Genomic DNA, 25,539 nt, shown 5'->3' with positions numbered 1-25,539 from the left:
GTACATTTGTTATGGAAGAGACAACTATAATCTGCTTCTTTCTCTTTTCTATTAACTTAATCCCTCCAAAATATATTCTTCTTCCATTAAATGATTCCTAAAGCAGTACTAAACTACCTTGCATGAGGGAGACTTAGAACTGTGCCTCCTCATCATACCACTCCTGTTTCCTTCACATCAAGGAAAACAGTCTTTTCTATGAAAAGAGCATAGTTTGCCAATTTAGGCGATCTGAAGGAGACCTAAGTTTTTCCTCTGACACTGATATTTTCCCAGATTGTAGTAGAAGCATGATAAATTATCCTGCTGAACAGAGGATTCTGTCTAGACCTCAGGATGCTGCTGATAGTCATACAGGCTTCTCCTAAACCCTGAATACAGACTAACTGGGATTGCTGAAACCAGGATGTCCACAGAATTCATTTTGAATGGAAGCAAGCTCTTGAGAATACTTGCAGAAACAACCTAGCTAGACTGGTTTTGGCAGGAGCGCTGGAAACATTCTGTGGTTTCACTATGGAAACACCAAAGTGAAAACTGGCAGTTACACCAGCTTTCTTATTGACAATATCCGAAAGAACAGTCTTTTCAACAGCTATAAACCATTCCACATTATGGTCATGCAACTTATCGTCACTTTAAGAAAAATCTTCCTGCTCCAGTAATTTTTTTTGAAACTGTAGTTAATGAAGGGTTATGATGGTCATGTAACAAAAACTGAACATCTTGAAGTTATCTGAAGAGATCACAATAGAGAAACCAGACTGCAGCCCAATTTAGTAGAAAGACATCTTACATATGCTGACAAATCTGATTTTGTTAGATTTTACACAAAGAGAAACAACTGAAGGATCCACATATCTGTATCTTGGTAAAGCAAACAAGTTCCCAGAAACAACAGAAAATACCTGTGGAGTGAGATTGTGAAGAACCAACCAGTAGCTAGGACGAACTGAGCCACCATCGCTCCAAGTAGATGCTGCAAATTGTAAGACACAGCAATCAATACAGATTTGATATGAAGAAAACCATTTTTTGTTACAGTCAGGTCTTTCAATTCAGACAAATTCAGCATTAACAGCCCTGCTAACACAGGAAAGCCTAATCTTCAGTCCTGAAAACAAAACCACATCTTTCCTCACATTTCACTTCAAGATTCACTTTTTACAACAGTTTATCTTCAAGGAGCTTCCCACCCACAGAAAGCATCTAGCTTTGAACGGCCCCCGGCAGGTATTCCTTCGGCAGCTCTCAGCCCCCTTCACTCATTCCCTGCAGCAGGACCTGAGATTCCACCCCCCACCCCCACCTCAATGACTGACAGCAAACTTCCATTTCAAGAAGGAACTTTTTTTTTTTCCTTTTACCAGACAACTGCAACTTTCTTTCCTCCAAACCATTAGTGCTGTAAAATGCACACTCCTCAGGTCTGATCAATGGTGCTATCAGTTGATTCTTCTCACCAGAGGCAAGCCTTGAGTCCTGTGCCCCCCAGCCCCTGACCGATCGGGGTGCTGCGCTGTTCCATGGAGATGATGGTTTGGGGTTGGTCAGGCCAGGAGGCGGGCGGGGCAGCCCTGTAGTGTTCCTTGAGGAAATATGGTTTTTCCACATCTTGTTGGAGAGATGAGTGGGATTGTGTCCTATGGGATCTGGGGACCATGTTGATTTGTAATCACTGAATTTTGCTAGAAGAACAAATAAATTGTACATATTAGAGAAACTTGTGAGATTCGAGTAACCTTTAACTGTACTATCACTGTAAACCCTTTGACTGCACTTACATCTGAGACAAGCACAAAGCAAGGAACCATACAACAGTTAATTTACCATACCAAAAAAAGCCATACTCACTTAAGTCAATCTTTGCTTATTTTATATATGCGGACAAAAAAAAAATCTCTCTACATCACTTATGATAATAACTGGTCACAGTATGTTCATTCATTAATACATTTAATTTGAGAACCTGAGAATGTCTTACAAATTTGGGCACTACCGACCTTTAATGAAACTGAACCTTTTTCAGGACAAAAACTTGCAGAGAACTGAAATGAGTGTTTAACACTCTTGGTCTACCAAGCTCATGCTACCTCCTAAAGATGTCCCCCTATAAGACTCAAAGCTTTCTCATGAATCACAAATTTCATACAGAGTTGATCCAACAGTAAGACATAAAGAAAGCCATTTAGCTGCACAACAGCTGGACTTTTAAACGGTTCTGATAATGCATATTCATTTTTTTACTAGAAAGCATTACCAAATGCCTATTAGGAGAAAGCCAACAGCGGCTATCTCTTAACACATTTCAAGAACCCTTTATTAAATAAGCACAATAAACGAGAAAAACGAACACACTCCCAAAAACATCACCATGGTCACGAATACCTGGGGGCTTTTCCTAAACCAGTTTTCCCTAAGAAGGCAGACCTCAAATTCTCCTACACCTTCTGACACCAAGGGACATTTATCACCCAGCCAAAAACCAAACCAAATGTCAAAACTGCTCGAGTAATTTCTGTCTTCTTGTTCTGTAATGAGAACTAGCAAACATAGACAGGGTAATCTGGGGGAAAAGGCACTTGTGTCATGAATTATCTTAATCAGAACACATATGCGTGTGTGCAAATTTATGTATTAAACTCTATTCACTAACAAAAGGTAGTAAATTACTTACTTGAAACAAAGGGTAAAACTTCAGGTTTACAACATGCCAGGGGGTCACAAAACAATACATTTGGGAATCAAGACCATAAAGTGAAAGCATGCTTCATTTTACAGTCGGATCACTGTATTTCCATGAGAGTAAGTCTCAACAGCAAGTAGGTTTCGAAACTAACCTATGAAAGTATATGAAAGTACTTAAAAACCTGAGTAGCCTGTTTTACAGATGTGTGAATTTTAAATCCCTCATTCAGGTGACCTACTTTCTGGCTGTAAAACACTGTTTAACAACATGATCAGAAGATGGTATGTGTGCCAGGCAGTGGTATAGTTTCCGTAATTCAACAATGACTTCCATTATTTTTAAATCTCTTGGGTCTTTTTATGTGCTAGACAAAAATTTAGCAAAGGTAAAAAGCTGATATATGCCACCCCCTTCCCCAGGCTATGAAAGAGAAATCTTACGTCACTGGAATGATGCATGCACACGTACTGCTTCAAACCTAAGTCACCCCACAAACTGGCAGCAGTAACACTGCTTCAAGTTCTTCTTGAGGACTAAATAGGATTTTCAACACATTTTGTTAAGATGTTGAGATAACATATAAACACAGCTTTTATTTACTAAAATGCAAATCCCAGTTTGGACCAGATGTAGTTCTCAGCTATATTCACCACTTCTGCTATTTACACACAATTCTTCAGTTTTAAGTAGTTGTCAAGACAATGATGTCTCTGAGAGAAAACTCTGGCACTTGTAAGAAGTTCAAAATCCAAATGGTTTGTCTGGAGCAAGTATTTCCAGAACCCCACTCAGAAGTGTGTGCAGAAACCATTTTTCACAAGAAAACTTTGAAGAACTACTTACCAAGGATCTGAGGCAGATATCTAATTTACTATTTACAGGCCCACCATTAAAAGCCAGAGGACTGAAGCCCTCTCTCTCTCCAGGTTTCAGGGAACTGAGTGCTATAAAAGGTGAGGCAAAAATGTTCCCTTCACAGCACTCCAATTTCTAAAGTTAAAATGAATAAACCCACTCACCTTAACTCAGACATACAAAAGCAGGCATGTTTAAAAAAATTACAGTTCCCCAACACCTTTGTGGATGTGTGGTTTGGTGGGTTTTTTTCCCCCTTTTGAATCTGCTGCTCACTGCTACCCTTTAGCTTACATAACGTACTGGTTTTGGCTGGGATAGAGTTAATTTTCTTCATAGCAGCTACTATGAGGCTATGTTTTGGATTTGCACTGAAAACAGTGCTGGTAATACATGGATGTTTTTGTTATTGCTGAGCAGTGCTTACACAGCATCACAGCCTTTTCTGCTTCTCACACCATTCTGCAAACAAGTAGGAGGGGCATGCACAAAAAGCTGGGAGAAGACACAGCTGAGACAGCTGACCCCAGCTGACCAAAGGGATATTCCATACCATATGATGTCATACTCCTATAAAGCTGGGGGAAGGAGGTGGTGGGTGGATGTTGGGAGTAACCCTGTTTGTCTTCTCAAGTAACTGTTACACCTGATGGAGCCCTGCTTTCCCGCCTGCCGACGGGAAGCAGTGAATTAATTCCTTGTTTTGCCTTGCTTGCATGTGCAGCTTTTGCTTATTAAATTGACTTTTATCTCAACCCACGAGTTTTCTCGCTTTTACTCTTCTGATTCTCCCGCCCATCCCACCACATTCCACCAGGGGGAAGCAGTGAGCGGCTGCGTGGTGCCAAGTTACCACCTGGGGTTAAACTGCAACAGGTAACAGAATTCTGTACCGGGGTGGAAGGAAGGGCAGAGCATCTTACTCTACTTCTAAAGTGTGTTCTATCACCAGGAGGAAAACTATCTGATCAGCCACTTAAATTTGGACTTCCTCAGAAATTACTGGAAGACTAAATATTAAAAGTAGAGTAAGAGTGAGGAACTAGGGACTCAGTGGAAAATGCTTTTCCCAGTTAAAATTTTGTTTTGGAGCCGCGTACCTGAAGTGCTATGAACGTTGGTGAAGGAATTGTCAGAGGCACTGTAGGGCCAGGCACCAGGTGAAGGCAGCGAGGTGTTGAGGGAAGAATTAGACCCTATCAAACAGAAAAGGAGAGAGAAAGAGCAGGCCGATTTCACAGTGTTTCTGTAACACTGTTAAACCCCAAGAGAGAGCCATGATCATACACCCATGCCAAACTTTCACGTGATACACAGCCATGGTGCAAAGGCACACAGGTTCCTTCTTAGTCAAATGCAACAGACTGTTACCCTGATACGACAGGAACATCAGAATATTCTCAAATAACAGAACTACTTAAATAAACACATACCCATTTTGTTTACTGTTTTACCTGTGGTGTTGTCCCGCAGAAGTTGGTGGTCAGTATCTACAATGGGAGATGTGGCTGTCCCCCCCAGCACACTTCCAGGGGTCACATAGGGGTCAGATTCAGGGTCAATGTTTTGTATACCTTTCCATGGCACTCCTGGTTGGAACTCTGGGACAGGAGGGAAGAAAGCATTAGATGCAAACAGGGAAATGCCAATTACTGAAGGAATTGTTGGAAGATATTTTAGGAGGGTAAATAACTGTCTTCTACGCTGTTCCCCGGGGCTTGGGGGGGGGAATATAAACTTTTAAAATTAAAATTACTTCACATTTCCTCCCATGACACTAGCTCTAGCACCTTAATACAAATTTACATCCCAAAAAAGCACAAGTGCATAGGGTATTCCTTTGACTGTTCCTGCCTTACTACATTCAGCTGACGCTCAATAGTTTTACCATTCCTTAATATAATATGTATTTTTTAAGATCTGTAAGATTGTATTTTACATTATAAGATTAGACCCTGCACACATACTTCGTGTGTGCAGAAGCCTTTCTCAAGGAAAGGCTACCTACCTTAAGAGTTTGTAAACACAACATCTGACACTTTACACTGTAGGTACACACACACTTACAATACTGAGGTAATTCTAAGGTGTGATATCTAGTAGTAAAAGCAATATATATATATATTTATTGACATTCTTCATGCTTCACAATGAAACAGAATACACTTATCATGCTTCAGTTTCCATTCAACTACAGCTCCAGGCATGCCAGGTTTTTAAGACAAGAGGACGAGTTATAGAAAGTATGAACATACAAAAACTCCAGTTACTGTAAGAAAGATCAGTAACTTGGCTCCTTCTCTGAGCAGATGTTCAATGAATAAAACACTACAGTCACAATTTTGGAAGCAGTGATGAGAAAGTAAAACTGCCAAACACAAAAACAAATAAAGAAGCTTCAGATACTATGTGACAATTTGCGTAAAGGAGAAAAGAATGCCGAGGTGGCAGACTCATCCCTTGCAGATACAAGTTCAGGATATGGAGTGATACTTTTTTCCCAACCTGAAGTTCTGAAATAAGTAATGACAGAATATTTGAACGTAATTAAAAAGGCACGATTAAAAGTAAGATCCAGGATACGCTCTCTGGAATGAAACCATGCAGGATGAATCTGGCATGTTAAGTGCTCATTTCAGTCACTTACAATGAAGATGCATAGCCAAGAGTACGACTTTCACAGACAAGTACAGAAGAAAATATGATACTGCTGGTTCAAACAACTGGCACAGCAAGAGCAGTATTAGTTTGTGATAATGCACTGGCAGGAGAATCTCAAACAAGACCTAAGAATGCCCCACTGGGTCAGAACTGTGTTCATCTAGCCCTCATTACACCATTTTGGGACAAAACACAAACCTGGCCACTATCTGTAGCTACTGCCCTCATACTCCCCCAGCATCCATGTTCTTTCTATCTAGGATGTCAGAAATGCCCCCTATCTGCTAGCACCTGTTTGTGAAACTGTTTTTCCATCAGTTTATCCAATCACTGTTTCAAGTGGCTAATACCATCTGTCTCCAGAAGCTCTAAAAGCAACAACATTCCAGTTCACCAATCCTGATGGAAAATAAACAAGCTCTCACCTATTTAAAGTTTATATCCTCTTAAGGCCAGCGTTTGCACTATCGTTCCTGTGCTACAGGATTCATAGAATTACAATTCTGTGCTTATCTTGTCCACCGCCTTTGTGATTTTTGTAAGCCTCAGTCACATCTCCCAATCTTTAGTAACTCAATAAAATAATCTAGGATACTAGGTATCAGTATTTCTAAAGTACGAGCAACCAGCATTGTGTCAAGGATGGAATCTGCTCAGCTACTGCCAAACTACTGCAATCCTCTGACAAACAGGACCATCTTATGCTTAAAGAACAAGCAATGCAGTTCTTGGGTCTAGTCAAAAAGATCTTCTCCGCTCTGAGATGAAGAATCCATGAACACAGGTTTGGAACTCGAAATTAAAACTTGTTTGCAAAAAAAAAAAAAAAAAAAAAAAAAAAAAAAAAAAGAGTCAAGTACAAGTCTTGCCTTTGTAAAGATTTCTGTGAATTGGTAAGACTCAAAATTAAGTGCACAGTAAGCGCTCATCAAAAAAGTCCAGCATTATTTAAACAATGCTCCAAAGATTAGGCGTACTGTATATAAACATACTCACTCATCAATACAGTCCTGGCCTGGAGAAGAATTTTCTTGAACTTCAGCATACTGACAAATTCCCAAACTATCCTTTGGTACTGACAGTTATTCTCATGCACAATCTCCAACTCTCCCTACAGGCATGCACTTTATTTCTAAACAGTAAAGAAAACATGAAGTGCATTTCTCCATTGATATTTGAAAGGTCCTCCCAAAAAGTTCAAAACATAAGATTATTAGGAAAACCCTGACACTTCTTGGTCAGTTTGCCTGGAGTGTATGACTGAACTGCTCCTGAACAAGAAAATTACAGTCTAGTATTACCTAGGTACACAAGTCTGTGTGACATAACCAAAAGAGATAGTTCTCACCAATGCAGCAAAACTTGCTCTCGCCTCCAGTTGTGATATCAGTTTGATTGGGCACCACTTCATTTATCTTTGTGCTGAACAATACTGCTCTCTTGAACGGCAGAATTTCTGCAGCAGATGGCATTTAGGAGGAAAATGTGAAAGGTGTAGTCAGGGCGAATGCTGAGTGACCACTGTATTCATTCAAAGGAAAAATGCACCTATTTCAAGAGGCTTTCTCTTGTAAACTCATTTTCATTTAACAGCTTATTGTGCAATACTAGGAAGAAAAATTGTATCTCCATGCCAGGAATTGACAGTGGTAGTCACATCTACAAGCTTGCAGAGAAAAAAGAATACGGTGTAAAATAATTTCGGGTCTTTATTCTTCATCAGGGATGTTGATAAGGTGGATCATGATTTCAGCCAAGATTTCCTTCTTAAGGAAGCCACTAAGTTAGAGAGGTTATGAAACAGCTTAAGTGGCTGATGGTTATGGGACAGGAATACTTGTCCCAGTATATGTCTCTTAGCCTCCTAAGAGAAGGCTAGCAATACAGCAACACTTGCATAAAAGCCACATGTTAAAACCCATCAACTGTTACATGGCATCTGTAGTCACAGTCATGGGCTACTCATTTACACAAGAAATCATGGAGGGTACTGATGATCTCAGTAGAGAGATTATGTTCAGGATTTGTGAACTCCAGTTATCCTCTCACGGTGGTGAGGCAGTCAGCAACAACCAAAATCTTACTTATCACTGACAGTGGGACTGCAGGTATCACTAAGGAAGTTCTAAGGTATCAACGAGGGGCAAAGAGTAAGCTGTTCAGCTTCTCACTTTTTAACAGCCTTCTGGTAACAAGAATCTTGCCAGAGCCAGTGGCGGGCTGCAAAACCCAGAAACATGCCAGAGCAGATACTCACATCCCTCTCCTAACATTCCAAGCAGCACTGTGCTTCTCAGTATTATACAGGGGAACGGTGACTAAAGAAACAAGTTCAGCAACAATGAGTCTATGAGAGGTCCTGAGAAAAAAAATTACATTTTGGGGGTTCTGGCATTATGAACGTAACTCCAACCCAAGAAGCTCAGTAATTAACAACCAGACAAATACACCTCTACAGAGAGCAGTCATTGGTGTGAAATGTTGTCGGCGTGCAGATGTTCTTGAGATAACTAATTCTTTAACTCTCTTAGCTCATCAGAAAATATCTTCTTGCCAGAGTTAAGACATTGAGGGGTTCCCACATAAAAAACTTTACTTTTTGTAGGTTTCTGAAAAGGTTTTTGAAGTTGTACCTGTCACTGAGATTCCCAGACTTTCTGATGCAAGGTTTGTGCTACCCGTTTACCCAAGAGATGTACCTGCACCTTTACTTTTATGTGCTTGAGGGGATACACAGCAGAGGATTTGCAGTAGTAATGTTTTCCTGGAATGTGGGAGTCTTCCAAGCAGGGTATGTGTGTGTGTGTGTGTGAAATATCACAGCATCCGCTATTTGCTGAACAGCACTGGTGATTAATCCATGCAACTTCAAGGACACCACTGTTTAATGAACGGTTTATACAGAAAATTATGTGCGTTTCCTAGATACTTGAGTTTTCTAGAGAAAAGATAAAACCCTGCCAGTGAACAATCTAGAAGACTTAAAGGATGTGCTACTGCCCATAATCCAAAAAGCAAGAGACTTCTACTCAAGCTACAAGATTGCTGAGCAGTACTGAAACATGGCAACACTCTTCTATCCTTCACATGACATGAGCAAAGGTGAGCCACAATAGCATAGCAGACACATTGTATACATATTGCACCAATACTGCTGGCAAAAGAAACCTTGTGGTACACAATGGATCCTCATATTTGTGAACAACTGCCAGGAGAAAAGTTCATGCTACATAAAATATAAAACGTAACAAAATCCTGTTCCTACCATCACAAAAAACAAGCTTTGACATCATCTGCTTTCTGATTCTACACTATCAATCAGAATTTATACCCTGTGTCAGCCTAACACAAACTCAAATAAGGAATCAATACAAGAGGAGGAAGCTGGTATTGTGTACTCTGTGAACAAGTGTTCTCATGAAAATTTCTGAGTGTAAAGTCACCAAACTACAGAACCTAAGAATTCATCTAAGAAAAACCAAATTCCATTCAGGAAATTCAGCAGTCAGCTCATACTTTGCCCAGCAATTTTGTTACTGGAAATTCAACACTTATGTTCTGATTTAATGTGGAAGAAATTTAAAAACTGAGAGAGGTCAAGCAAATATTTTCCTTAGAGTGGTTATTTAAGTAGTATGATGAGGAAAGGTCCCAGCATATCTAATCTAAAGCTAGGACTAACCCCTACCCTTATGTAATACCTGGAGGCCAGCTGGCGTTGCTGGATTTGCTTCCAATCTTGTTCGTTGGTGGAGATTTGGCAGGTAACCAACTATCACCAGCAGGGCCGGCATGGCCACCTAGTGGGTCGCCCTGAATTATGTCAAACTGGTTGTAGGGCGATCCTCCGCGAGCCTTTCCAGGGGGCACTATTGCACCTGAAGCATTAAAAACATACATTTACACCCAGGAAAGGTTGGGATCTTTATGAGTATGGTATACCAAAACAAAAAATATTTAAGATGCATACTGGTGAGGTTAGACATTCACTAAGTTCAAGCATAGTTTCATCTGAGCTATTTCACTTCTGGCAAGATGATACTGCAAGGGCATTCCCGAAATAGCCAGTCCCCTTCTCACCATTTTTGTGCATATTGGCATCTTGTGAAGCCACAGAGGGCAGCCCTTCCATCATAGTCCACTGCTTAAAGCGGGATTCTGTTCCAGCCTCTTTCCCTCCCACCATGCCATAATCCATGCCACCTGAGCCAAAGCCTGTGAAACAAACAAACAAATCTACACTGTCATTTGCGCTTTTTGGTTTAAGTATCTTCGAACAGGGAGTCGGTGTGTTCGTAAGAAAGGTAAGAAAAAAAAAAAGACAAAAGAAAGAATATCAACAGAAGCAAATTACATGTTCAAGAAGCAACTTCCAGATAAGCTTGCTAGGTCAGTGTGCCACCAAGATACACTTTGCTATTAGGTTTCTCTTCTTCCCATGTTCATGAAAAATAATTGATCAAGAGTTGACACTTGTCCTAACCTTTGCTCTAATGCTTATAAATAAATTACTCATTTCTGGACCCAGACATAACTGGCTAATATGATAAACGTAATTACCATATTAACATGTAACTACAGACAATGCACCAAACTTCTTTCCACAAAGCACTTACCTGAACCGTATCCAGGTATTTGCCCTTTGGTCTGTAAATCTGAGAGACCCACATTCAAAGGATTGGGTACCATGCTGTCTAAATGTGGCTTAGGCCCAACAGGGTGGGATGGTGAATGCTTCATGCCAGGCTGCCTCTGCTGCTGCTGCTGCTGAAGGGCACTCACCATACGAGCAATCTGCAAGAAAAAAACTGGGATTATATATCCTATACTGTAATACAGAATTCCAGTAAACATGAACGAACAGTGGACTTGAAAGAGGACCAAAGGTCCTTGTTCTCTGAAAAGTGCAATCTGAAGAGGGCAGATGACATTATTAAAACCAGCACCATTTTCGCTGCAGGTTGCATTTTCCCAGCACACTTTATACTTCGTATGACTGACAGAAACAGTGCCACACCTGTTGCTCCTGCTGCTGTCGCACAGCTTGAGATAACTTCCTCTGGCTCTGTAACAGCTGCTGCTGCTGCTGCTGCTGGAGGAGGAGCTGACATGCCTACAAAATAAGTGGGGGTGGGAAAAGTGAAAATACAGAGCTCCTCAAGAAAAACAGAATTGCCAAGAGCTACTCACTAACAAATACTTGCTCAGAACTTAGGTAAACTGTTTCTCATTCCACACACTTAAAATAAAATGTGACAATGAACACATCAGAAGAATACCATAACCTTCATTTGTTTCTAATGTAACATCATGCAACACTGTTATTAGTACCCGCTTTATTACTGTCACTATGACTAACATCTAAAGAAAACTTCATTAAAAATCAACAAACAACTGCTTCTGCACAAAGACATTGCTTAGAATCATTACTAAACCACTGCAACATTCACAATAATTACAAAGTCCTGCTTAGTTTAACTGCTGCCCTCTAACAGGGCTGTATTTTCCTGTATAACAAACAGGGAATACTTAAGACAAAAATAATACAGGATCAGTAGAACAGAACAGAATTAGAACAAGCATCAAAAGAAAACTCTTTCAGCAGACAATTTGTAAACAGTCTACCCCACAAGATTACTAGCTACTTACTAATTGAAACTGGGGAATCTGTGGAAGCTGGCTCAGCATGGCAATCTGTTGTGGAGAAAGCTGGGGACCCATATTGAAAAGACCAGGATTCAAACCACTGTTGGGAAACTGTTTGAGCATGGAGGCCGAAACCTGCATGGAAACCAGTTACATATCCTCAAGAAATGCACTGCTATGAGAAAAGATGATGAAGTAGTAGTGTTTCTATAAAAGAATAGGTACGACACCAATTTTTAATGGTGTTGTGGGAAAGACATTACAGATTTATTAACACATCACATTTAAACATGCACAATCTATGACTTAAGCAGAGTGAATACCTCATTTGATTGACAGTATACAGTATTACATGTGCAGATGCAGACACACACACACAAAGGTTCCTCCCCCAACCAACTGGTTGCTAGAGATGGCACTAAATTAAAATGCTGATATATATGCAGCTAACCAGTAATCACAGTACTGCACTATCACGTTACAAAAATGTACTGCTTGACAAGGGAAAAGAAAGGCATTCAGGCAGTCACTGGAGCAAAGAAACAGTACTTCACAGAAAGAGTTAATCTCTTTGTATGCTGAATAAGCTACAGTAAAAGACAGGAGTAGGTGGAGAAGAATCCTCCCATTTCTCCCTGCATTACTTGAGAGTTACACAAGTAGAATTCAAGAGAATCTCCACAAGTCTTCACCAAGTCCAAAGCGAAATGTAAACTTGTGCATTTGGAGACCCTGAGGTCTTAAGAGCTCTGCAATGCAAATGCAATGTGTAGCCCTTCATCCTCTGTTTCAGGGGGGCAAGAAGTACAGGACAAGACCACTTGAAAAAACATGAAGCAACCTGCCATACTTCAGAAAAACTTCCAGATTTCATTTTTTTCTATTGTTTTCAAAATACTTTGCACATGCCTATGTAAGACACAGGATTCCTGAATCCACTTTTAGGTTTAAAAATACTGGTAGTGAACATTTACCATCAGCTGTCTTGGAATAAGAAAGAAGGCTAATCCTTCTGTACTGAGCTTTAAGCACTTTCAACTGCAAATTATAATCTACCTTATCTAAGTTTTCAATTTCTTAACATCAATTCCAGACTAAGATAGATGTATAAGTAGCCTCAACAACGCGCTCTGAAGGCTGTAGCTCTGCTTTTACAAGTAACCAGTTACTATAAATTCCTTACCTGGGGAGAAAGAAATTGGGGAGGCACTTGCGCCCGGATATTGGGGGAAGGATTTAGTGGCTGCACTGGTGTGTGCATGCCCCTCGATTGTGCTGTGCTGTTTCCAAACAAACCATGATTGCCACCCTATAAAATTAAAGCAGTAGTGAGAAGATGAATCTTTCAGGATAATGGATTTCTATGCTATTAACTGCATATCAATAACAATGAGGCAAGTGCTGACTTAAACAGAGTACCCTTAAAATTACTAAAATATTTGCCCTATATCAGTAGTATTCTACCTGGGTTAAAACTGCCGTACTACATTTTCAAGACGCAGGCTCTTTCTCCTCTACATTGAAGAGTCATGTTTACCCACATTTCAAAGTACAGGACAAAGCTGATGTTTTATATTTTGCTCTTTATGTGTTGGGAAATGGAAACTCGGGAGTACAAACACCACACTCAAAAAAACCATTCTACTGGCTTAGAAGTATGGCAAGACTGTATCAAGAGTTTTGGGTCATCATTTTAGCAAAGTCAGGTACTTTTTCTGAGTAGGTTGTTGAGATATCACTCATAAGCCTATTACTTCCTCTGCAGGCCTTTCACTAACTGAAGTTAAAATTCTAAAATTTTATTTAAAAATTTCCTTCTGATATGAAAACTTAAGCATTCTGGATTGGGATGTGTTTCTTTTCCCTTTTTAACTAAACTGAAGAGGAAGAAAACTTTCAAGTGAGAAAAAAGGTTTTGGGGTTTTTTTCCTCCCAGTTATTTATTTTCTAACACAAGAATACTTGCTGTTTGAGGTTTTTTTAATGAGAAGTATTTACTGTTTTATAAGCAAATTCTGTAATAAACCCTACTGCATGAAAAAGACCAAAGAAAATCTGCGATTTGTTTCACTATTACAGTCTCTGAGCAGACTGTCTTTATTTGTAAAATCTTTCAAGAAAAGCCACAGGAAATGTTGTGGACAGTGACCTACACTAACATTTGCATGCTGTTTCTTCTAAAAGCTGAAGCTCGTACTCTTAGAAGGTCCTTATGTGCCATGCTTCTGTCCTTTCATTTTCAAGACCCTTAGAACTTCCCACCTCCTGCTGTGTATCAGGATGTTTATGATCCTCAGATACCTGGGGTTCTAAACCAATACATTTTCCATCCCTCAGCCATCATTCTCTGTTATCCCTCTCCATGCCAGCACTGCTGTACCCAACATAAATTCATGATTCTTCCAAACTGAGATTGTGCAGGCCTTCTCAAAAACCTTCCCTTCCCCTTATATACTAGGATTTCATAAACTTCGCCTCCCTTCCACCATAAGCGTGCATCTTCCACTACCCTTTTGCTGAATCAGAAGTCTCTCATCCTTCTGCTATACTAGCAGCATTATGGATTGCTTAATTCACCTGCATCACATTTTACTTCCTTCACGTATCTTTCAGAAGCAACTCAAGGTATCATACCAAGCATGCAGGAGGATAAACAAAAACCCCCAAAGACAAGAGTATATATTCTGTAAAGAACTGTCTGGGGTCAACTACACATGAAAATGTGACAGGCTTGAAGCTGCACCTACGCTTTCAACCCTCCCTAAAGCTGAACAGAGTTCTGCACACCAAACCCAAGAACATGCCTTCAAATTTTGGACTTAATCTGATGTTCAACACCAGTTGTGCCACATATAAACAAAAAGACAACACAAAGAAACACTGTCATGTTAGGCATGTGACTACATCAGCCAGTCCAGCTGCAATACTTAGGATCTGGTCTTTTGTTTCCGAGTATTTCTGCAACATTTTCATCAAGCATTAACACAAAACCTAATGGGGTCAGAAATTCTTCCAAACTGCAGTTAACCACTTCATTTCTTCCCCACTATTCCCCCATATACAGAACAAAAATACTGCTCCTTCAAGAGCTTCTGAAGCTCCTTTCTTTGAGCTGTGGGGAAGGGAGAAGGGAACACGCACCATGCAAAACAATTGCAATTTTTTAAAGGCACATTTCTACATAGAAGGTCATCAGGTGGAGTCTGGAAAAATTCACTGTTGACGGGTGGTGGGGCAAATCAGCAGCCTCTGAGTTTTAAAACACTGATTACAATATAAAGGCTGCCACTAATTTCATGACTTCTGAAAAGCACATCTGTCTGCTGCTGCACTGTGATTCAGGAAGGAAGAGGCCAAGAAAACCAGACAGAATACATTTTGATCTTAGAAGCCAAAGTGGATTGATTCTCAGTGGCCTGATAATAGCTGAAAGTTCCATTAACAATATTAACTTATTTAGTAGAAAAACAAATGCAAGCAACCAACTAACCAGGATTAAGCCCAGGTTGCAGCTTTATAACAATGCATCTTATAAGGTGGCCTGCTTACTTGTCTAGCAGCGAAGTTTTGGGGACTGAGCCCTGAGCCGATTGCCCCAAGGCCGACGTTGGATAGTGTGGAACCAGAGGGAGACAGCTTGTAGCTGGGAGAAGGGGAGAAGGGAGAGCAGGGAGCCTCATCCCCAAGGCACCCATCTTGATTGGAGAAAGGCAAAGTCAGCTGAAGCAGCAGTTAGCCAACAGCAGGAGTTGGTTAGTGAAGCAACAGAACGTAAGAGGAGAGAAAGAGGGACGGTGAGTGACTAGGAAGAAGCAAAGTTAATTTGTAATAGCAATACAAGGACAAAATTTTTGACTCAAATGATCACTTGACAATTAAAGATTTTGGTCCGAGGAGATAATCAATCAATTCCTAAAGGTTTCTTTTTAAAAATACATTTTGAACTCTCGTGAGATTTGTTTGTGACAGTGGCCATTACCACTACAGAAACAAACAAATCTTGAATGAATTCCTAATGTTAGCACAAACCTATGAACATAATTTGTTAGGAATGCATTAGCTCTGCTAGTGGTAATGATTAATTACGCCACCAGAGGGAGTTAACAAAACTGGGTTTTGGCCTGTTATACCAAAATGGAGAAGTTAGAAATAATTATTTGACAGTAACACACCTTCAGAATTTGAAAAACAAGTTTCTTTTTCATTTTACATGTGATAAACTTAAACTGTATTAAAAATAAAAACCTTAAAGCATTCTGAACCTATTGGACACTCTCCAATTCATAATGTGAAGTGATTAATGATTGATAGTGACAGTGAAAACTTCTACTTAAAATAGGCAAGAATATGAAAGAAACACTACCATAACATACAACAGATGTCACAGAGAACAGATGTCATACAGAAGCTTACAGCACATGGACATACAGCATAAGGGGTTGAAGAATTTAGAAAGGGTGTTTCCAATAAACAACAGACATAAAAGCAGAAAAAATTTGGAAGACTGTGATTACTTATGTTTACTTAAAACTAAACCAATTTTTTTTTAAACAGTAGATGATTGTAGTCAGTAGCCAAAAGAATCACTGTGATGAAACCTATAATGAATTTAATTGTTACCAGTAGTTTACTCTTCCAAGAAAAACAAAAGAATTTCTTACTGTCCATATTAAAAGCAGTCTGCTCTAAAACCAAAAGCCTCATTCTCCCCAGGTAATTTAGTTTGTCTATGTGCATCTGCCACCTCTTTTTTTATACACATTCATTCTACAAACATAACTCCCACACACCTTTTATTATTGAGTTTGTCCAAGGTTACCAAATTTTTAGTACTTCCAAAGGAGTAGGGTAAAAACTGGGACCTCGAACATAGAGGTTGATATTAATTTATCTAAGGATATTTCTCTCACCTTCTCAAAATAAGGCCCACTATCTGTGGTTCCCATGTCTTTGGAATTAGGTGGACGGAACCCAGACCGATCCTTTCTCATCATGTCATTAAAATCCCCGAGATTCATGGCTCGTTTATCTACATCAAACTTCTTATCTGGGAGACCACCTGTAAAATAGAGGAAAGATGACTACATTAGTGCAAATAATCTCTACCATGTTTCCTGACAGCAGGTTTACAGCCAAAGAAAGTATCTTTAAGATAAGGGTTTAAATTAGATCTGTCTTCTAATATAGCATAGCTACATTTGCTATTAGAAGTGCCGAAAAATGAAAGTAGGCAGTTTCATTTTGAAGACTGGGAAAGCCAATTTCGTTTAGAGAGTTTAATGTGAAAGATTTCTCAGAATTTATGTACAGATATAAACATATGCACTTCTGCAGCAGCGCTGTTCAACTACTGATATTAATTTGTACAAAATGCCCAATGTCTTCCAAAACTCATACTGTTACTTACTGGTATCCAGTATCTATATAGACACCACTGTTTCAGGTCTCCATATATTCTGCTTAGCCTTCACCAGGTCTGGCATTGACAAAAGAATTCTCAAACTGCAAAACCACACACACGATTTGATCACAAGTCTCCTACAGCCACGTGAACTTTTCACCACCACAGACCACGTGGTACAGCCTAACTTCCAGACAGGCAACCAATCTCCCCCTCAGCCCGTATGCAATGATTATACAACCAGTAACAGAGATGCTTTTCCAGCATCCCCTACAGTCTCCTACCTTTGTTTAGTGAGTAATCTGGTGGAATGCGAGGAAGATACGTTAATAACAGAAGATCAAAATGTAGCATACACAGTGAACAAGACATCATCTTTCTCTACAAGCTTATCATCAGCCAAGCGCTGACTGAAGAAGTTTTCTACCTTACACAATGAACTGCTGCCAAAGAACAATTTTTTTGGTCATATTTGGCACCTGTAAATTATCAGATACATGTTGTTATGTTGAAGCACTTGGAAAACTTCATCATTTTAAAACATGGACAATGTGATAGAAATGAGCTCTACTAGTATTTTCAGTTTTAAATAATTTTGTTTAGTAACACAGATAGCCTTTCCAAGAACAGTTTAAAAAACCTGTCACCACAGTTAAAATCTATGACTCTTCCAAAGGAAGTTGGTGATAGATATCCTACCCTACCACTGACAAAACACTTACGTCTTTAGCAAATGGGGCACAGCTAATCACCCAGATACCTTAAAAATACTTATCTGTTCCTCAAAAAATATTCTCAAAGCCAGCATTGCTTCTTAATGTCCAATCACAAACTATTAATATTCAAAGGTATGTTATTGCCAAGAACTTATGAAATCAACCACTAATTACATGGGTTTTTCTTGCTGGCACAGCTTTCAAAGTTGATCCAGCTTCATCTTCTCAGTTGCCTTCAACATCGTTTATCACAAAAACACTTGACAAATAACATACATATCTTGGCTTGTAACTGCAGTCACACTGACCTGAATGAGCTCATCCCTTTCTAACATATCCTAAAAACCTAGAACTGGCTCTGCAAAAGCAGTCACATAAAACGTCACGTATATCTCAATCCTGTCAATACCTACATCTAACCACTACACACAATGCCAGCAATACACTCTACCAAAAGGCTTCAATTCCAGACGGGAAGCCCTGTCCGTTAGCTGCTTGAAAAGAAACTGAAAGCAAGACAGAGTTGCATCATATCTGAAATGAAATTGGGTCAATGCCAACATTAGATGACTAAGCTGAAGAAACACCCTTTTGTCTCTTCAGTTATCCTGATGGACCAATCAACTCCTCAAACATTACTGAATGATGCCTTGTAAAACAGCCTGTTAAATAACATGTACAGCATTAAATAGCACCTTTAAAGACTTCAAGCATAGATATGCATGCCACTTAGTGCTGAGACAGCTGCTTTAATTTCAATATAAACAAGGCCTTGCTAAGACAGATGATAGAATTTTCTATGAATGGGATAAATAAATTCTAATGCAATCTTGAAACCTGTCAAGTGAGTGTCTTTTGCACTTGACAACAAAAGCTATACCTAATACAGGTGGCTGAAGACTACTAGCTTTACCTCACATAGTAACAAAGACAACTATTAAAATCTGAAAACTTCGAATTTCACCCTCTGCAGCAGGCCAGAACAACTTGTGCATGAATAAATAGAAAGCCCCACATCCTCTACATGCAGAAATGCAGATCAGGTTAAAAGTCCAACCATCTTCATGAAAGAAGACACCCCAATCAGTCCATGGATTTTTCCCACTATTAACAGCTGTGAGAAACACCATGAAAAATGCAAAATGAATTAAGAGCTTGGAAGATGCCATACACACACCCTAGTGAGGTAAAACCCTCTATTAAGTAGATCACCACCACCATGCAGCTTAAAAGAAAAAACCCCTGAATTTCATACAAAATTTTGTATAATGTGATCCTGTACTGGGAGAGAGGAGACAGAAACTGCTGTTGAGCAAAGTTACCTTAAACATTTGCAAACAAGAGACTCAACGTGGTGAAAAGACATACATCCAGTGGGGTAACCCAAACGGGGAAAAAAATCCTTTTGCAACATGTTTTCTGCTTGACCACAAAACCAAAAACATTTACAGATACTGGTTTTACACCTTTACCATAAATTTACATCATCCAAGCCTACTGAGCAACGACATGCGCTTAGATAGTGAGGTGTTCCACCTGAATGCTCAATCAGGTTATGGCTTTGTAACATATTTACAAGACAGCAGCATGAATTGCACTTGAATCAATAGAAATTGGAAATTAATTTCCCAGCCTTTACAGGTTATTTGAGAATGCAGTGTTCTGCAGAGGGTGCAACTAATACATTAAAAAAAAAAAAAAAAAAAAAGACAACAAGGGTGGTGGTCAAATGGAAGAAAAAGACAATATTAAGTCTGACAACCTACTTACTGTAGCAAACTTCATGCCTCGGGACTTATATATTAGGAGAGACTGCAATGGAAAACGAAGTTGTATCCTGTTTTCAAAGTAAAACAAGCCATCTACCGAAAGTATTTGATAGAAAAAAAAAAAAAAAAAGAGGAAGTAAATCTGCCTCAGGCATGCTATTGATCCATCTCTTTTCTGTCTTGGTCAGCACCTTGCAACAAAAGTAACACATTTTTCAAACAAGGAGATTGACATCAACATTGTAAGAATTACTTACTGACAACTGGACCTATTTTACAGTGCATGACAATCAGAGCCAAGGTGCTCTGTGCATACCAAAGCCAAACTTTTCTTTGATATGTGTGGTCTCCAATCATAGACTTAACTCTGAGATCAATGCATGTTTATCCACGAACTGGGAAAATACCATTCTGGTAGTTATCTAATTAGGAAAACCTGGTATGTTGTTACCTTGACTGAAAACCAGTTGAAGAACAAGCCTATCACACAACTAAGTCCAGCTTTGGAAATTTAGCAGTAGATACAGGTTGAGCAAGACAGCTTACAGATTTCCACAAGCAACTGCCGTAAGCAACAAGAGCAAAACTGCTAAGCAGAGAACTAACAGAAAAACCTCAGGAAGCTCTGTTACATTCTTAAGTCTTTGAAATGGAACACAAACTCTAATGAATGCCTCGATCTAGGATCACGGATGCCACAATTAATGCGCATGCTAAACTTAAGTGCAACCCATCAAGACTACATATGCAACCTTTCTGCACCATTTCACCAGATATTCTGGGTGTCAGCCATCTTTCCTCAGGTCTGATGGCTTTAAGGTCCTTGACAACACAAAGTTCTAAAGGATCCAAAAGCTTAATTTGAAGATAATTAAGAGTGCTACAATCAGCATAATCCAGGCTGCCATCCTCTTTGTTTGTGTATACTTCGATCTGTTCTTTTAACAGCAGCATCTGAAGGCACTTGAGAACTGAACATCCAAGAAGACAACTTATCTCCATCTAGAAGATCTTTAGAGAACCCTGAAACAATCAGTCTGAATTCTATGCCAAAGTGGAGAGATACAACAATGCTGTTACCTTCCCCAAAACTGTGTTATACTATATAAATGCACATTTTAACATCTCTTAATGTTAAGATCCTTAACTATTCAGAGGAAGAAAGCAATTTTGGGAAAAATTAAATACTTAATCCTGTATGAAGTATGATACACATTTTAAGAATGCAATGGATTCTAAGCTGAGACACACTGCAGCTATTCATATTGCATTGGGCTACCAAAACTCAAGTCGCTATTAGATGCAAGTAAGTCTTGACTACCACTCTGCCTTTGGTGCCAACAAAGATGAATGGATATTCCAAATAAAAGCAGCTTTTTGGTTGGGAAAATCCCGACTACAGCATCACACGATGCTAAAACAGTGGCAGATGAGGTACTAAAGCTGGTGTCAACTCTGGTGCAAAAAGGGTCAACATCAAAGTAGACTTCTTGCAAGGCATAATACTAGAATAATTTGATCAACAATACTCGAAAGGCACAGAAAAGGTATGGCAGAATCTGAGTGGCACAGAAACTGCATATATCACAATGGCCAGTTTCACAAGAACAGCCTCCTGTAGTCCCTAAAATCTATTATTCAAATCGATAATGAATATTTACACTGCTTGCATTTGCAGCATTTGAACTTGCGCTATATAGTTTTCCACTGCTACCAGAAGCTCCCACGTATAGGTTCAGTTTCAATCATATGGCTATTGTATCACTAGGACAGCAGACAGAAGAAAGCAGCTATCTACTACTTGATTGCTTTCTGGGGCTGGGGGAGCACATCAGACTGTGGTGACATTTGTAAAAACTGAAGATGGTATTTATCTGAGCTGAACAAACAGCTCCTGCTACTATGTCCTTCCTTACTGTCAGTATTTGATGTTTTGATGAATAAATAAAAATCAGACAATGAAACAAACCAAAAGTTGCCACAACAACAGAATCCAATGCACCAAACTGTAGTTATACATAATGCTGGAAAATAAGATTACTTAATACTTGGCACACAGTCAGTCATAGACCCAACACAGAACTACTCTGGCAGGTGGTTCTTCAGAGATACCACCATAGATCATGAATAATTAACCCAACTGACAGCCTCCCACAGGAAGTTTAGGACCACCAGAATAATAATCAATTCCTCCAGCAACCCTTCTTACCAAGTCCTTTCTGTCCTTTCAGCACAGCGTTTTTTGTCTGTGTGCATCCATCTCAGCTGAGGCAGAAACTTTTGCTATTATGCAGAAGTAGCTGAAAATAAGCAGCTTGGTACCAGAATGCTTTTAAACATGAAAAAGGTAAAGCAGTTACTGCACAACAGTCATACTGTGGATGAGATTCAGAATCAGTGGTGTCCACACCTTCATAACGAACTTAATTTGCAGTGACACAGGCACCCCTTTCAGAGAGCCACTACATAGACACTTCTCTGGAGCCCCAACACCATACCTCATCTACACAGGAAATTCTCTGTTCTAGATGAGAGCTGAGACTACTACTACTACATTGACATATCACCCTTTGGAGTAAAAAATTACAGACCTCTGTTTTTTGACATTGTAACTGGGAGGAATCTGAGGCCCCTGTGACATTCCTGACAGTTACAGAAACAGGATGAACACCTCTCTCCAAAATTATTGTTGGGTACAGCAGCAATGTCCTTTAAGTGGACAAGAAGATCTGTCTTCATAGCTTGGTATATGAGATGACCTTACTGCTTCTGTAGATTTTGAAGAATCAAAAACTGAAAAGAAGTCATCCCCCTAGAATAGGAACAAAACCGTCTTCCCCTTTGTAAGTAACAAAGACTATCCTGTACAAGTTTTTAGCCTTACTAAGCCTTCAAAGGTTTGATAACAAATAAAGTAAACAGTCTGAACTGCAGATTTGGATCAACCCTTTTTTAATATCTACCTTAGGAATCTTGTAGGGAAACCATCTCAAATGCAGAAGATTTCAGAAACCAGTGGTATTTATATTGCAATACCATGACAGTGAATATTCAGAGACAATTTGGAGAGTAACAGAATGCAAAACTACATTTGATTTCAAGATCAAACAGAATTTCTGTAAGAGTTCACCTACTTAGTTTCCCAAAGAAGAAAGTAATGACAAATTCAAAAGTGATTAAATGAGCTTAATCCAAGTGGTCAATTCCAACTCTTATTTAGGACAGTGTTTTCCACATAACCCATCCCACTTAAGCTGTGTACTATTTGTGGTGAGGCTATCAAGAGTGAAAAATCTAGTTCTACTGAGCAGTAACTTGTAATAGCCTGAGGTAAGCAACTGAAAAAATAAACGATAGAAGATAATTCTTTTCCCTCACATCACCTCCAGGGAGCTGTGGTAATTGGGATGTCCTACTGCCAAGAGCTAAAACAGTCCTCTTCCACCAAATGAGAAAGGTACCTTCATTTCCTTGAAACAGTAGCAATGAAGGCAAACCACATGGATCAAAACAGTCTTATAGGATGTTCCTTCCCCAAGTGTTATCACCCTTCTGTACAAGCATACTTCCCAATCTTGCATACCAGCATCAGTTGCATAACTATTCAAAGCCTACAGTTCAGGTATCTGATGCTATAACCCTATCCTTCTGTTATGAGGAATGCTCAAAGTAAGGATCAAACCTTTCCAAAGCACAGCATGTCATCCACATAAAAATACTACACATGATCTTCTATTTCAAATGTGTTTAAATTATACGCACCTACAGACAAGTCCATCTTACTGCCCGGAATGTCCTCAGTTTGACTCTGGAAAAAAAAAAAAAATTCAGTTCTGACTTACATGAAATGCTAAGGAATATTTCTGAAAGCAGTCCTTGATGGCTAAAGGTGGAATGAAGGACAGACAGGCTTGTGCCAATGGAAGTTTTATTTTCAACTAAAATAAAAACAAAAGGATTCCAGATCTCACCCTAGATACACCTCACCTTGACCCCCTAATGCTGTGTGTGGCGTTTACCCCTATGAAACCAGACACATGAACATGTGACAGACAGAGATGGATAGACAGCTGCTCTGTGAAATAAACCTCTGTCCTCATGTTCCAGTGGTCAAGAGATGAAACACTGAAAATAGAGGCCAAAATGATAGCTCATCCTCATGACCTGTCAAGTCACCAAATCTCAAAACATGCTGCCAAGTTATTCTTTAGTTGGCAGTCTGGGACGGGGTGTTCCCATAGCTTTCAGAAGCATCTATGGACTAGAAGACTGAATTTGAGCTTGAGAGCCAATAGACATTACAAACTAACCCTAGTCATGTCAGTGACTGTGCAGCCTCAGAGAATCTCTGCATTATTATCTTTCACTAGCCTGCATTACATACTATTGCTGCTTCATAGGGTGACAGTTGGCACAATATTCAGCAAAACGTTGTACAAATGAGGATGTCAGTTCTTAAAAAAAAATTTATATGTAACTATTTTTAAGGTACTTACCTGCAGATCTGTCTTTTCTCTCCAGGATGTGCCATTTATATATTCATTTTACCAATCAATCTTTAAGTACCAATTAATAGTGAGTTCTTTTTGTTCTAAAAAAACCCTGCTGCACAGTATTTAAAATATAAATAGCCAAGACAGACACAGGACTGTAAATCTCCTTTTCTGATAGGCAGCTGAGATTCAGAATTAATAGCCTTGGACTAATCATGGGTGTCTGACACTACAGACAGGGGCTGAGGCCTCTACCTTGAGTGCTCTAAACAGCATGTTACAAAAATCAGGAAAAAAACCCAACAAAACCCCCAAAACCTATTACCTGAAAGGAAATTGCAATCTCAGAACAATAACTGTCATAAAGTCAATGTAGATTCTGTTTTTTTTTCTGAGAGGCCAGTCTAACGAGCAAGAAAGTGCTAAATACCCAGCTATTAAAGGTATTGTTACCAATATGCCAGCATAGTAAATGCAGGTGATTAGTTATACATTGTGAAACAGCTGATCTTTTGACTTATTTAAAGCTTACTGCTTTCATACAAAGTTAGATTTTATATTTTTTAAAGAAATTACTTACTAGCAAGCCCATATTTGAAAACTGTTTGGATAAAGGGTTCATCCACGAATCACTATTTCCACCTTTTAATGCGCACTGAAGAGAAAAAAAAGACAAGAATATTTTTAAGCGACCTCTTAACTTCTGTTTTATCCTTGAGATGCACCAGTGTCAAATGAAAGTCCTGGATATCAGATAGATTAATCTTCTGAACAAATTAAGTTTTTGCGTGGTTGAAAGCATTTACCAAATATTCTCTCTCATAAAACTGTTCATTATTAGGTATACCAAACTGGATGGACACTTGCTGTTTATCACAGCTTCAGCTTCTTTTTGGAATCTGGAAAGCTTTGTGAATGTTATTTGGTTTTTTCCCCCTCTGTTACAGTTTAATACATTCCTTAATTCACCAAATACAGAAGTAGATTTCTTCCTTGTCTCCCTTTAGCATGGTTTCCCTTACATGGGCACTGTGCTGACCTGGCTCTCCATTTGGCCTTACTGTAATTTACAGGGGACCAAAACCAAAACTGAACACAGTTCAGCAGAAAGGGAAGTTTTCTTGACAGTTGCTTTGATGGTTAAAATAAAACAAGCTTTAAGTAAGAAGAAAGTTATTTCTTGCAAAACCGTATCACAACAGTATTTCCACATCCTAGGAAGCTGCTCTCCATGTCTTTTGTGTTTGCCCTACTTACTGGATTAAAAGTAGACAAAACATAGTCCTTCTAATATTAGTACAGTACCAAG

General features: G+C 39.3%; 1 protein-coding gene across 20 annotated transcripts in view; it reads right to left on the bottom strand.

The window, feature by feature from the left end:
- The window catches only part of TNRC6B (trinucleotide repeat containing adaptor 6B), a 153,536-nt gene that overhangs the window by 16,124 nt on the left and 111,873 nt on the right, over nucleotides 1-25,539 (bottom strand). For 14 of the 20 annotated variants that reach the window (XM_055712653.1, XM_055712638.1, XM_055712634.1 and 11 more), the window contains 14 exons: nucleotides 24,811-24,885; nucleotides 23,500-23,545; nucleotides 16,762-16,910; nucleotides 13,035-13,160; nucleotides 11,855-11,986; nucleotides 11,223-11,318; nucleotides 10,822-10,999; nucleotides 10,286-10,420; nucleotides 9,907-10,083; nucleotides 7,554-7,661; nucleotides 4,999-5,145; nucleotides 4,645-4,740; nucleotides 1,368-1,688; nucleotides 909-979 (listed from right to left, as the gene is read on the bottom strand). In XM_055712653.1, the coding sequence (XP_055568628.1) occupies nucleotides 909-979; nucleotides 1,368-1,688; nucleotides 4,645-4,740; nucleotides 4,999-5,145; nucleotides 7,554-7,661; nucleotides 9,907-10,083; nucleotides 10,286-10,420; nucleotides 10,822-10,999; nucleotides 11,223-11,318; nucleotides 11,855-11,986; nucleotides 13,035-13,160; nucleotides 16,762-16,910; nucleotides 23,500-23,545; nucleotides 24,811-24,885 (1,857 nt within the window). The remainder of the gene's footprint in view (nucleotides 1-908; nucleotides 980-1,367; nucleotides 1,689-4,644; nucleotides 4,741-4,998; nucleotides 5,146-7,553; nucleotides 7,662-9,906; nucleotides 10,084-10,285; nucleotides 10,421-10,821; nucleotides 11,000-11,222; nucleotides 11,319-11,854; nucleotides 11,987-13,034; nucleotides 13,161-16,761; nucleotides 16,911-23,499; nucleotides 23,546-24,810; nucleotides 24,886-25,539) is intronic. The other 6 variants (XM_055712642.1, XM_055712652.1, XM_055712639.1 and 3 more) reach the window with 5 other exon arrangements.

The sequence above is a fragment of the Falco cherrug genome, chromosome 5 (assembly GCF_023634085.1).
Source record: "Falco cherrug isolate bFalChe1 chromosome 5, bFalChe1.pri, whole genome shotgun sequence".
NCBI classification, from domain to species: Eukaryota; Metazoa; Chordata; class Aves; order Falconiformes; family Falconidae; genus Falco; species Falco cherrug.
This window is presented reverse-complemented; position numbering and strand designations above follow the sequence as displayed.